The sequence below is a fragment of the Lolium perenne genome, chromosome 5 (genome assembly GCF_019359855.2).
Source record: "Lolium perenne isolate Kyuss_39 chromosome 5, Kyuss_2.0, whole genome shotgun sequence".
NCBI lineage: Eukaryota > Viridiplantae > Streptophyta > Magnoliopsida > Poales > Poaceae > Lolium > Lolium perenne.
In genome coordinates, this window is record NC_067248.2 from 132,623,739 (window position 1) to 132,636,895 (window position 13,157).

Genomic DNA, 13,157 nt, shown 5'->3' on the forward strand with positions numbered 1-13,157 from the left:
TTTTTTGTAAGTACTCATATTGAACACCCCTCTGGATGATGTACAATATGATACCTAGAGTTATAACACAGCCTAATGCATGATAATTAACTGCACCACTTATCTGAATATTTAAAAAATATGACTTGAGAGGAAGTACTGTGCCTGTTATCTAGCCACTCTTTCCACAGAGGAACATATGCACATTGCAAAAACCCTTACAAAACTTCAGTACGAGTCGACCCCATGAGAACCTACTACATGATCACTCTTTCAACCAGTCAGATCTGTTCCATTGATATATGTTTAACACATGGTCACTCTTTTAACATTTGTTTAACACATGTGCTCATTTGCCTTTGAAAGTAACAAACAAAAAATATGGATATTTGGCCAAAAACTAAAACGCTTTAGAAATTTAAATGGTTGGAAAAATAAAGTACCACATGCGACAATTTGAAAAGAAAATTTAATCTCACTTGCAAAAAAATGGCATGGCAGGGTATTAGAAAATATATATGCCTTTGATGTTACTAATTCAATCAGATTTTGAATGGCATAGTATATAGAAAATATGTATTTGAAAAGGATCATAGTATGTAATGTAATCTTTGCTGTAGGTTAGACTGAATCATAAGTTCATTTTGGTGGCACGTATGCTCAGTAAAAGTATCAGAGATCTACTGGCTCGTACTGTACAACGAATCTTCTCTTTCTAAATAGGTGATCCCATTTTCCTGGCCTCCCATGAAGCCACGTCACCTCATATACCTGTCCACCCCTTCCCACACGATTTGTTTGACAGCTGGATACCTCACGGAACCAATGCAAAGAATCCACTTCCTTTCCTGCCATATGCGACCTCCTTAATATACCACGAACGCTCCATCTTCATGACCCGTCCTTCCGTTTCATCTCCCCTCCATTATTCCGTCACGGCGATACCCCTTTATCATAGGCCCCTCCATCCTCGCAGTCTCGCATCCTCTCTAGCCCCCCGTTTAACGACGATGGCCACAGCCCACATGGTGTCTTTCTCGCTCTGCTATCTGGTCCAGGCCGCCGCCGTTGCCCCAAAGAGGGATAGTCTGTATCTAGAGTGCCACCTCGATTTGTTCCAGGTAATAAGGAGATTTAGATGTTCATCTCTTCCACGACTTGAATGCATCTGGAGCGATGAGTTTTCCCTTCCATCCATTTTGTGTGTGTGGAAGATATCGTTTCTTATGCTAAGATCCGGATTGCTGTTTCTATATAAGTCACATGGTAAATTCGCAATTGTTTGTTGATTCTCTGATTAACCTGTCGCTTTTGTTTGGCATGGAAGGAGATGGATGCTGCAGCGTAAGATTCGTGAAGACCTGCCCAATTAGTGCTCACTAAGCAGAACGAATGTGTCATGAGGTTCTTGCGTTCATTATGCATCTCACGTGGTACATTGGGCCTCACTTTTAGTTACCCACATGTTCATACCTATCATGTAAAGCTGATTATACCTATCCAATTCCTGGCGGTGTTACTCTACCACAGGTAAGCCCTCTTACATTGCTCCTCTTTTTTGATTAGTTTATCACATACGATTAGTGCTATCGGTTCATGTTGTTTTGTGCAGCACATGTAATCTCAATCACAGATGTTGTATTCATAATCTTAACTTTTTCGCTGTGTTTCAATTCAGTCAAAGGTCGGTTACTCCTTGCTACAATCATCTTGATGATCTGCAGTCTTTTTATTAGTATGGAATTACAGAGTATGCGATCAATCATCAGATTCTCGAGGGATATTCTGAGCATCGTTTATGGGGAAAAATACAGTTTCAAGAGCATGCGCAGGCCCCAATTCCCAAGTATATATAGCATCAGACTTCCTCTTCCACGGATGGTATGCAAGTTGACATGGAACAATAACATTTACTTCAGGTTTTTCTACTAACCGTTTCGTTTCCCACTATACCTCCAATTTCAGTGGTAGCCAAATTTCATTATTTTTTAAATCTTTCATGTAATTATAGCTGCTACCACGAGACTCCGATAATACATGTACTGCAAGGCAATGAACATGTCGAAGTTTGAGGTGTCTCTTTCTACATGCTAATCAGGTCATCTGCTCCATTTTCCGCTGAGCACATCTTGATTTCCACTTTGTCTTTGCCACCATTGAGAACATCTGGAGTCAAATGTACTTGCTCACCGTCAAATGTACTTGCTCAGCTAGAGTCACGTATAAGTTGGATATTCTCTCTCTTACTTAGTCACATGTTGTATCCTAATATATTTAAGGAGTCTGTAAACTTACATGGCCCGTTATACTATGGTTTCTATCCAATGTTGTATATATCATATTTGTGCTTTTGATTATATACATTTAAAAAAATTATACTATGTACTAAAAGCTTCCATTAAAAAAAACCTTCAACCATACTATTTAATTTGTGTTGCATCTAAGGTGTTTCAAGTCTCGCATCAACGCGCGGGGTATCATCTAGTTGTATTGAATAAACAAATCTAAGCTAATCAAAAATAGTAAGAATCTTAAAATAAGCTGCCCATGTGAAAAAATCACTAGAATAACAACAATACTGAAGTAGAGTTGTTACTGATATTTATATGGGTATAGGAGATTGTGGGAGAAAATTTTCTGCATGTAGCTGTTCCAAAAAATGGCTTATATTGTATTAAGTAAAAATTCATTTCGCCATCCATTGTCTGTTTAGCATTATGTTATTGGTGCTTTCATTTAGATGAAAAAAAATTACCTGCGTCAGTACTGAAGAAAACTAGGCAGTTTCATTCTTGCTGATGATTATATTTAAAATAGATAACTCTTCTTAATAAGTAATGGTATTATTAAAATAAATTATGTTTTGTAATCAACAATTGCTTGATCTAATTTACATTTTCCATGGCAATATTAATATGATAAATTATATATGCATGCAATGAATCCTTGGGAAAACAAATGCATATTTTATTTTATCATAGAAATGTATCCATGGAGAAAAAACAGTGCACACACTAAACACACGCACTGAATTAGACATTTATTAGTTTATGTAAATTGTATTAAGTTGGATAACAAATTATTGTTCTTTCTATTTTAGGGTTTGCACCGCCAGCAAAAGTCACAGGACCAGCATAGACGGATCTAGCATGCCTATTGGCTGGGCAGCCGCCCAGGCTTCCGGCCGGCCGACAAGCCTATTTTGACCTCTACTTTATATGCATTTAACAAAAAAAAATAGCATATTAAGCTTGTTTGCCCGGGCTTCAAAATCTTCTTGGATCCGCCTATGTGGACCAGGACAACTTTCTGCAATAGAAATTTCAATAAAAACGTATGCAGAAAAACCAAAAGAACTTGTGATTAATTCAGAGAAGGCAGTGGCTAAAAGAGAGGAGGAAGAGAAACAATGTGATTGGATTGGAGTGGCCCAGACGACGCGTGTTGGGGTAAATATAGCATCGCTCACTTCACTGTGCAACGGCACACCTATTCTTCTGCAGGCACAGTGCGTAACAGTTGAAATTTGGACACAGCTCGTGGATTGGTGTCGGCACAGTGCCATTGCATGTGGAACTCAATAAATGCGCATGGTAGTGAATACAAATCCGAAGCGGATATACAACACCATATACGGTAGACAAACTGATTGAGTACGTCGGAAGGTACGGACATGTGGATGTCCAGACGACCAGAACGAACGGCTAGGAGCCTCTCCACCCGGCGGGATCACTGAAGCTCGTCTGCTCGTGTGCCATTAGCACTTTTCGGAAAGATTGGGCCTAAAAAATTCCTTTCAAGCCGAGCCAAAGTGAATTTCCTGCAATCCCCCTTGTACTAGTCCTACCCGGACTCCAATCCGAAAGTACTCCCACGCGCTGCTATACATATGCCTGTCAGACCTGAGCCCTCCGCCAAACCACCGACCGCCGCGGCCTCTATTCTTCTGGGAGTAGCAACCCCCTCGACGGTCGACGCGTAGGTCCGATCATCTACCTGTCTTGCTCCATCCGTCGTCGCTAGATCGGGTCACAGCTACTCTTCTTCTTCTAGAAACAGCAAAGTAACAGCGACCACTGCAACGCCCCGAGGCGGGGAACAAAAATTGCTCGTGCCCTAGATTTGTACCTTAGTTCTTGATAGTTTCCGAGTGTGCCGCATTGACCAAATTGCACCCCGAATTGCATCTTTGGCGATTTCGATCCAGTTGACTGGGATCCGGTTTCCAAGGGGTTGAAGCAAATCCTGTCTTGACTACACAAACTGAAGCTTGTTTTCTATCTAAAAAAAGAAGGTACTCCATTAAGGACTTAAGGTACATGCGTTTATTTATTGATTTTACTGTGTTCTTCTACATTTGGGAAATACGATTATTAACCCATTCTTGCTTGTGCAGGATACAATGCAGCAAAATATTGAAGATGAGCTGAAGGAGCTCAAGAACAAGGCTAGGTTCATTTCCTGTCTTATCAGCGGTGAAATAAAAATCGTTATGAGGGACTTGGAAGAGCTGCTACAAGCCATTATAGCCAAGGGATTTGATCGCCTCCCAAAGGAAGGGTAGATGATAAGTATGGACATAGATATGGTGAGCAATCCTGATGTCGTCGATTATGCCTATCTCATCAGTATGCGTGTTCGTTGCATAAGCAAGGAGTACTTGTGTACTCTTGCTGAGCAAACGAAGAAAATCGAAGCTGAACTCGCAAGAAAAGATGCAAAACGTGTAAGTACACTCTTCATTAATTGTTTCCGATGATGTTCCATATACTCTGTATATCCTTTTTAACTCGTTAGCGTTTCATACAGTTGCGCCACGGAGCTTGCAAGAAGGCTGAATCAGATAGAGAGGTTATGGTAGACACGAGGAGCAAAGACAGTGAGATATTTGATGCAGCACCCAGGACTGAAGCCAATGCTTTTAAGAAGGTTTAATATTCTTTCCCATGAAACATTTGGACCTATCGTAGTCAAATTTTGGTAAAAAGAAAAGGAGCTTTAAGCATTTGTTTGTGAGTTTCATAAGTGAGATAAACCTGATGTTTACAATTCTGTTTGTCAAAATTAATTAATATAGACATTTCTTACAGGAAGATTAATGCTAATTGTAGCAATTTTTGCATACATAGAAACTGAGGGCACACAAAGGTATCAACAAAAGAGCAAAAGGAATCAAGCAATACAGGCGTACTAACAGCACATCTTAAGACAGCCAAGCAAAGCAAACTGATTGGTGCACAATGGCAGTATCGGAAGCTATAGAACAGTTATCAAAAAAAATCATAGGGCAAAAAACCATCAGCCAAGATCCTTTGTAGTTTGCCTGGTCTATCTAGTCAGGCTGGTTCCACCACTGCACAGTGGTGCAAGCCCTTCAACGGGCACTGAAGACATGGAGCCTTCACACTTCCAATAAAATCTGAAGCATGTTGGCGATGAGTCCTATTTTGTATCTTTGTACAGTATATATGGTTGATCAGAGAAATTAAGAAGTCTTAATTTTGAACATGTAGTAGCTGAATCTGATATTCCTTTTGTAGTTTTGTTGTGACATATGCGTTATGTGTACATCAATTGGGTCGAGGTGTCGGCTGGTGTCTTGATTATTTTTATTAATTTTAAATGAATGGTGGAGCTATGGGTTTTCTGCTAAAACAATACTAGTCTCCCCATTCGAAAATTATTGTCGTGATGTTAAAATTTGATCCAAAACTACGACAATAATTATGGAATGGAGGAGTATTTCGTAGTTGGGTCGGAGCGAGGGTCATCTAGTAACTAGTATGTCTATTGTGATTCAAGCATGTATAATGGGATGAGAAGATTACTAATGTAAGTTGAGAAATAACTATTTCTAAATAGACTGAAATATCGTCACTCCAAATACAGGAGTGCAAAATCACAAACTTTCAGACTCCATAAGATCCAAAACATAATTGGTAGTGCACACTTGGCTACGGGTTGAGTTTCAACTTTTTTTTTTTTTGCTTTGTAATTCTACGTTGGAGATCTACAACCTAAGAATTGTCTAAAACCCATATTTTCTTTGAGTCTTTATATAAACATCTTTCCTTTCAGCTGCTAGTGTGAGGGTTGATGCTAGATGTGAACCGTGAATTTACGATAATCGTGCCTTCCTAACCAATTTTTTATTTTATCCTTTACTAATTATTATTGTTTTCCATTTTATGGTTACTTTCCACTACATGTTATGAAGTTAGCTTACCACAGTATCCTAGAAACACAAAAGAAGAACTTAGATACACAACCTGCAAAAAGTTTACGTGGTCCCCCCCTTTATTATTCGAGTTCTTATTTTTCTTATGTTATGGTATGAATATACCATATCAATTCGTTATCTGCAGATGATGGATGGGATCTCATGGATAGAGAACCAGTTCCAATAGACTTATGGAACGTTCCCGTTACAGGAATTGAACCCTCAAATTTACCAATTATGAGTTGGGTGCTTTAACCATTCAGCCATGGAGGCTTAACATGGATCATCGTACATTGTAAATAAAAAAATTCATATAGAAAGACATATCATAGAAAAATGAAATCAAAAGCATTAGAAGATGACTATGAAAACACCTCTTTTGATCCTCGAATTGAAAGAGAGATTGAGAGGGAGCAAGAATCCTAATTTTTGCTATTTGAATGGATCCAATTCTATTGAATCTGATTCATAGTTATCATTTCTCTTTTAGAAAATAACCTTGGGTTAGGGTTTAGAATTTAGGGTTAAATAATGGGGCATAAATAAGAACACAGCCGATCAACTGCTATGATCACCTCTTCCTATCACCTGGCCAAGTGAATTAAAGCTTTTATTCATAATTCGAATTATCGATGCAGTAACTACTTTCTACTAGTAGTACAACATTGTTTTTTCTTTATGGCTAGCTTGCTCAATGTTTAGTCCATGGTGTAAGCAATGGCGTTGAGCTCGCTGGCATGTTTCTTCCAAAGCGCGACGAACACGTCGACGCCGCCCCCGTTCCGCAGGCTGGGCATGAGCACCACCACACCGTCCTGCGGGACCTTCCCCGGCAGGAACCCGACGAGCCGGCCGCCGCACCCGAAGTCCAAGCGGTGCAGGTCCAGGTGCAGCCAGCTGTCGGCCTCCACGTCCGGCGACAGCACGCCCGCCTCGTCCGCGCACGCCGGCTCCAACTCCTCGTCGCCCTCGCCGCCGTGCAGCGCCCCGAAGTCCACGAACGACTGGAAGTACCGCCCGTCGACGGCGCGGATCCCCGCGCGGACCAGCGCCGCCGCGTCGGCGAGGATGCCGCTGGCCAGGTCTGCCGCTCGCGCCCCGCAGGTCGCCGTGAGGACGACGTTCCCGAAGAACCCCTCGGCCGGCAGGGTGTCCGTCCCCGCCAGCCGTCCGCGGCCGTTAACCGCGACACGTATCGACGTGCACGCGTCGCCGTCGCCGGTGGAGAGCCTGCGCGCGATCGTGATCTTCCGCCAGACGTGCGCCGACACGGTCTCGAAGGTGGTGTATTTGTCTTGGGCTCGGCGCTTGAGCTCGGCCACGAACTCGCTCGTGTCGTGCAGCAGGACGTTGGCGATCTCGGAGTGGTCGACGTGACGGTCATCAGCCTCGGCCGGCGGCTTGTCCTCGCGGGCCGCCGCGTGCGACGATGACAGTGGCAGGAACTCGGCGGCATGGTGCTCGAACTCGCAGCGCGGGGGGCGGCGCGACACGAGTGCGGTGGGTCCGTACGGCACGGGTGCGCGGCCGACGTCGAGGCCGCGGACGGCGTCGGCCCACGCGTGTAAGAACGTGGTCATGGAGTGGCCGTCGGCGGCCTGGTGGTGCGCGGACGAGGCGAGCACGATCCCGCCGCACGCGAAGCGGTTGATCTGGAGCATGAGCACGTGGCGCGCGGCGCCTCTGGCGACCTTGGGGTGGAGCCGCGCGAGGCCCGGGGACGGCGCGAGCGGGAGGTGGTCGGAGAGCGCGGAGGACGGCACGGTAGCCTCGATGACGAGCGCGCCCGCGCCGCCTTCCCCGGTGACGTGGCACGGACGGGCCACGCCCGGGCCGCCGCGGTCGAGGCGCGCGGCGGTGAGGAGCGGGAAGCACGGGAGCGTGGCGGCGAGGGCGTAGAGGAGCGCCTGGTTGGTCGGGTTGGGCGGCGAGAAGGCGAAGAGTACCGTGACGTGGTAGGTCGGCGCTGCGAGGTCGAAGACGGTGAGCGGCACCTCGGCCGACGGCGCGGCCGGCGGCGGCATGACGAGCGTCCTCTGCACCTGCACGTCCATGATCTCCGTGCGTAGCTAAGTAGGGGAAGCACGTACGTAAGACACAAGCAGTGAACAACACTCGAGCGTGTGTGTGTGTGCATAGGGTGGCGCGAACATATGTATATATAGCACTGCACACCGTAAGGACATCTCGTCTCACTTCTAAACGCACGTTTGGCGTTCGTGTACGTCGCAGGATACATGCGTTCGTCACCGGAAGAAATTAATGGTGTAGTGTTGACCTCGACGAGTCGCAGCTGCACGGGGGACAAACCACTGAGTTGCGGCCACCGGGAGGACTTCAGGTACTGGGTAGTAGCAAGATCATATCAGAGGTCAAAGTTGCGGCCATCATCAGGACTTCAGGAGATCGCCGGAGCGAAACCCGACGACGACAATTAATGGCTGTTGGCTGGCCGGGCGGATCAGAGTTCAGAGATCATCTGGTCAAATTGGGAGAGCCGATAGGGCACTGGGCCGATTGTGGCATGGCCCCTTGCGTTTTGCGTATGGTTACTTGGACTGACTAGCGCGCCTCCCTAGAATCGCGAGCTACAGAGTTCATTTCGTGCATTTTTTTTTTTGGCCTAATTTGTGGAGCAAGAGGCATCACATTATCCATTTACCGCTCCTTCCTTTGCGGCTTCATATTGGGCAGTGGTGTTTGGTTTTAAATTTTATTTTAAGTATACTTTTAAATGTTGAAAAGTTCGGACATAAAATTTAATAGGTACATCTCGAAGTTCAACATGTTCATAAAATGGTTCCACGGAAAACCGATATTTTTACCGTCGTGTGTAAAAAAGATAAATTTTGGTGCAAAAAGGATATTGTACGTGACATTTTTTTTTGTCTTTTTCACACAAGTCATAAAAAATGTTGTTTTTTTTGCAAAACTTGATGTACGTACGTAGAATGTCGATACGTAAGCGTGGAAGTTTATGTTCAATTTTTTTTTAAATTTTAAAATGTTTTTCCGATGGCAGAAGCATATGCTCCCATGTGCCGAATTGAGTTTCTGCTTCATATAGTCCTATAAGTAAACAAAATCTAATGTACGGTCAGTAGCGAGAAAAGAATGGCACCAAGCCTGGGCAGTGCTCGTTTATCGATCGTTAATTGCTTCAGAAGCTCCTCATGCCAAGGAAGCTCGCCAGTGGTATGGTGGGACCGCCCATGTGTACGGCAATATTTGGATAACATATATTTTGTCGTACTTTGCTGCCAGTTGGTTTTTATTTAATATTTTGTTTTAGTATTGATAAAGTTGTAGTGAACATATATAATCATAAGCAAACAAGCATCTAGAATGCACACAAAAATTTGTTTTCATAGAGGTAGGCTAAATAACCTAACAAATCGAAGGAAGTAATCACACAACACATAGCATACAATTTCACAATAACCTACTCAATATAACACATGCTTGTGTATAGAATTTGATAACATATGGCTAACAGAAAACTAATGATAGTCCCTAATTTATAACAAAAAAAAAATCTTAGATCAACTTGAACCAAGGCTAATGATGTTCAATGTGTTAACTATGAATAAGTTGAAACTGCTGTAAAGACGAGCCCATGGTGATCCATCTTTATTGATTGCATGATATGGCTTGTTTATCGTAAGAACCAATGGTGACGGTACAAAAAATAATGACCTAATAATAATAGCGAAGGATTTCCCGTCGTTTGCCCCTTTTTTTTTCTTGCATGTTAGCGCCTAGAGAACATCGATATCAACGGTTTTTATACCTGCCCAATTCTCATTCAAAGCTCTTGGCTGCCGCTGCCAATAGTTTTCCGTACCAAGCCTAACTACCAATGTAACACTTCTACAAAAAAAAATCCACATGTGATTAAAGATGCGCCAAGTTTCATTTGTATTTGAAGTTTCAAACTTATTGGCATCTCAAAAAGTAATTGTCCCACGCATGGGTGCTTCAGTGCACGGGGCAAAATCATTGTTGGCAAAAAAAATGTCTAATGTTTCAGATGAAGACCTCGCAAAAAAAAAAAAAAAAAAAAATTGGGAGACAACCATTTCCTTGATGATGTTAAAATTGGTGTGCATTGATCCATTAAACTAAGTTAGATACACATCTATAATGTCTATAAACTTCATCCCACTAAAATGCATTTAATGTTTGCAAGCTGAATTTTGGTGAAGCCACGTCACCCTTTTTAATTTCACCCATACGATTGCAATCTCACGTTCCAGACTACTTCGCTCCAGACTCGAGACACATAGATCGGGACAGCCGGACACTCGAAGCTTTGTCACACATCTAGCCTAGTCTTTTGGTCAGCCCACTTCTCTCCTTTGATTCCCACGTGATAACCAGCCAGATCACAGGAATAAAAAATGATGGATCAGACGTTTCCTATTCGTCTTCTCCATCAACATGGGCACTGCTCTCTCTTCCTCTCCCCGACGATCTCCGCGAGAAACAGAAATTGATGGTGGCAGACGATGAGTTCGCGCAGATTCCTACATTTAAGCTCTGCCTTCCACCTTCACCCTCTCATCGTCCTCCAGAACAGGTGGGTTCTGCAACCTCTCTTCGGTTTCCTCTGTTGTCGCTAGAACATAAGAAGATTCACGAACTTTTACTTCCCCATGCGCCCAACGGCTTGAACAACAAAGCTGTTGTTCTTGGTCCTTCATCGCTGTATACCATAGTACCATGCTGACAGCTCCAATTTGATAACTGACAACTCCTTTTGGTAATGTATTAAATCCTTGTACTTGATCTTTTATGTTTCATCAGATCAGTTACCATTTAGATATGGAATTTCCATGGTTATATCAGCAATAGTGCAGAAGTACCATCTCGAAATAAGATCATATTTGCTACTTCCAATTTTTTTTTTGGATCATCCAAATCCCGTCAGGTTAGATAAGTACTGTAGAACATGATTTCTAAAGGAAAATGATTGTATCCCCCCGGGGGATCACGCGCGTTATAACCTCCTGGTGCCTGACCGTTTGATCGCTCCATCCTGTGAACGCGCGTAGTCACGCCGAACTCCTTCTATCCACACGTTCCAAACGGGACCCACCTAACCTTATCATCTCTCCTCTGCCTTTTCTCTCCATGGAGCGCGAGCGCTGCGTAGCTCCTCCCTTCAACCACCGAGCCGCCACCGCAGCTGGTCACCTCTCCTCTCCCTCGCCGAGCCCCGCCGCCTCTCCTCTCTCCCGCCTAGCCCCGCCGCCTCTCCTCTCCGCCGCCGCCGCGCCCAACCCCCGAGCTGCTCCTGCCGCCCGCCCTCTCCATGATGCTCCTCCGCCGGCGGGCCTCACCCCAACCCCCGATTTGCTCCTTCGCCGGCGCCCCCGCCCCTGAGATGCCTCCACCATCAGCGCGGCCCGCTCCTGAGATCCCCCAAAGGCGTGGTTGTGTGGAAGCTTCTCTCGGCCACGGCCCCGCGGGCGCGCCTCTCCCTGCTCCTCGAGCTTTTTCGCTGCCCCCGGGGACTACCTGCAGCTTCGGCGCTCCCAGGCCGAGATGCTGCTGGTGCTACAAGCACCGGCACCGCACGTCTCCATGTGTTTGCTGCTTTAGGTGTGCGGCGTTGCTACAGGCTGAGGCCGGTTTTTCTACCCTAGGTTTCTGGTGTCGCTACCGGTGGAGGCTGACGTGCTACCTTTTTGGCGTCTCACGTTGCTACCGGTGGAGGGTGGATTTGCTACCTTTAGGTGTCCGATGTTGCTACCGGTGATCCAAGGTGTTACTGTCTTAGGTGGACAGAGTTGCTGCAACCTTTTTTGGGCAGCGCTGCTGCATGCCAGTTTTTTTGCTACAACTTTTTAGCGGTTTTGCTACAATTGCACTATATGTTTGCTATGGGGTCTCCGACGACATCTCCGGTGAGTTCTCCGGCGAGCTCCCCGTTGATGTCACTGAAGATTTTCATGTTTGCTACATTAGCACATTTGTTTTGCTACGTGGTCTCCGGCGAGGTCTCCGGCGAGCCCAGTCTTTTTATTTTCTTTTCTGAACGAACCGTTTTTTTGCTTCAGTCATTTGCTGCCGGGGGTGATTTTTTGCTGCCGGGGGTGTTTTTTTGCTACATGCAAATCTAACCGTCACAATGGTTGATCCGACGGTTGGGGACCTGGGGGCTGGGGAATCAGATCTCCGGGGGACGCCCAGCAGTTTCCATTTCTAAATCAAATTTATTTCCAACATTTATTATCAATTTTATTTTTAATTTGTGAATTTTGTTTGCTTGACCCAAATTCCTACAGATAGGGAGTGCGTGATTTCATAATAGTGCACTTTTAATTTCCTGAGCCACTGAACGACTTGGACACAGAAACAGTCGGTCCTTCCCTGCTGCATGCCCATATTCACGGATTCCTGTTGGTACGCTACATGTTTTTTCCGTATGTTGCTTCTTTTGCATTTTTATTTACTTCATCAATCAAGTGTTAGATTCGCACCTACAGAACATGGTTTCTTCATCCATCTTTCCGTACAAATCCATGTGTGTTAGTGTTGGAGATATGCCCAAGAAACAATAATAAAGTGGTTATTATTATATCTTTATGTTCATGGAAATAGTTTGCATCTCATACTATAATTGTATTGACCAGAAATATTAATGCATGTGTGTTATGTAAACATAAAAGAGTCCCTAGTAAGCCTCTTGTTAAACTAGCTTGTTGATTAATAGATGATCATAGTTTCATGAGCATGAACATTGGATGTTATTAATAACAAGGTCATACCATTAGGTGAATGATGTGATGGACATACACCCGTAGTAAGCGTACCATATGATCAAGACATTTAGTTATTTATGCTTCAAGCTATAATTTGCATAGTAACTTAATTCTTCAACCATGAGATCTTGTTAATCACCTACACCGGATGGATGCTTTGATGACACCAAACACTACTGCGTAAATGGGTT

General features: G+C 44.4%; 1 protein-coding gene and 1 long non-coding RNA gene across 5 annotated transcripts; one reads left to right on the forward strand and one right to left on the reverse strand.

Annotated features, from left to right (window-relative positions):
• Window positions 1-860: 860 nt before the first annotated feature.
• Window positions 861-5,570, forward strand: LOC127299915 (uncharacterized). 4 transcript variants are annotated; one of them, XR_007850789.2, is made up of 6 exons: window positions 861-1,100; window positions 1,307-1,898; window positions 1,991-4,294; window positions 4,376-4,705; window positions 4,789-4,908; window positions 5,070-5,570. It is a non-coding gene; the product is annotated as an uncharacterized lncRNA (long non-coding RNA). The 4 variants fall into 4 exon arrangements; XR_007850788.2 differs by having other exon boundaries at window positions 1,307-1,509; window positions 1,658-4,294; XR_007850786.2 differs by having other exon boundaries at window positions 1,307-4,294.
• A 1,327-nt stretch (window positions 5,571-6,897) lies between these two features.
• Window positions 6,898-8,282, reverse strand: LOC127304815 (tryptamine benzoyltransferase 1-like). The gene has a single exon (XM_051335395.2). The coding sequence runs from the start codon at window positions 8,251-8,253 to the stop codon at window positions 6,898-6,900; it is 1,356 nt and encodes a 451-aa protein (XP_051191355.1). The 5' UTR covers window positions 8,254-8,282.
• Between the last annotated feature and the right edge of the window lie 4,875 nt (window positions 8,283-13,157).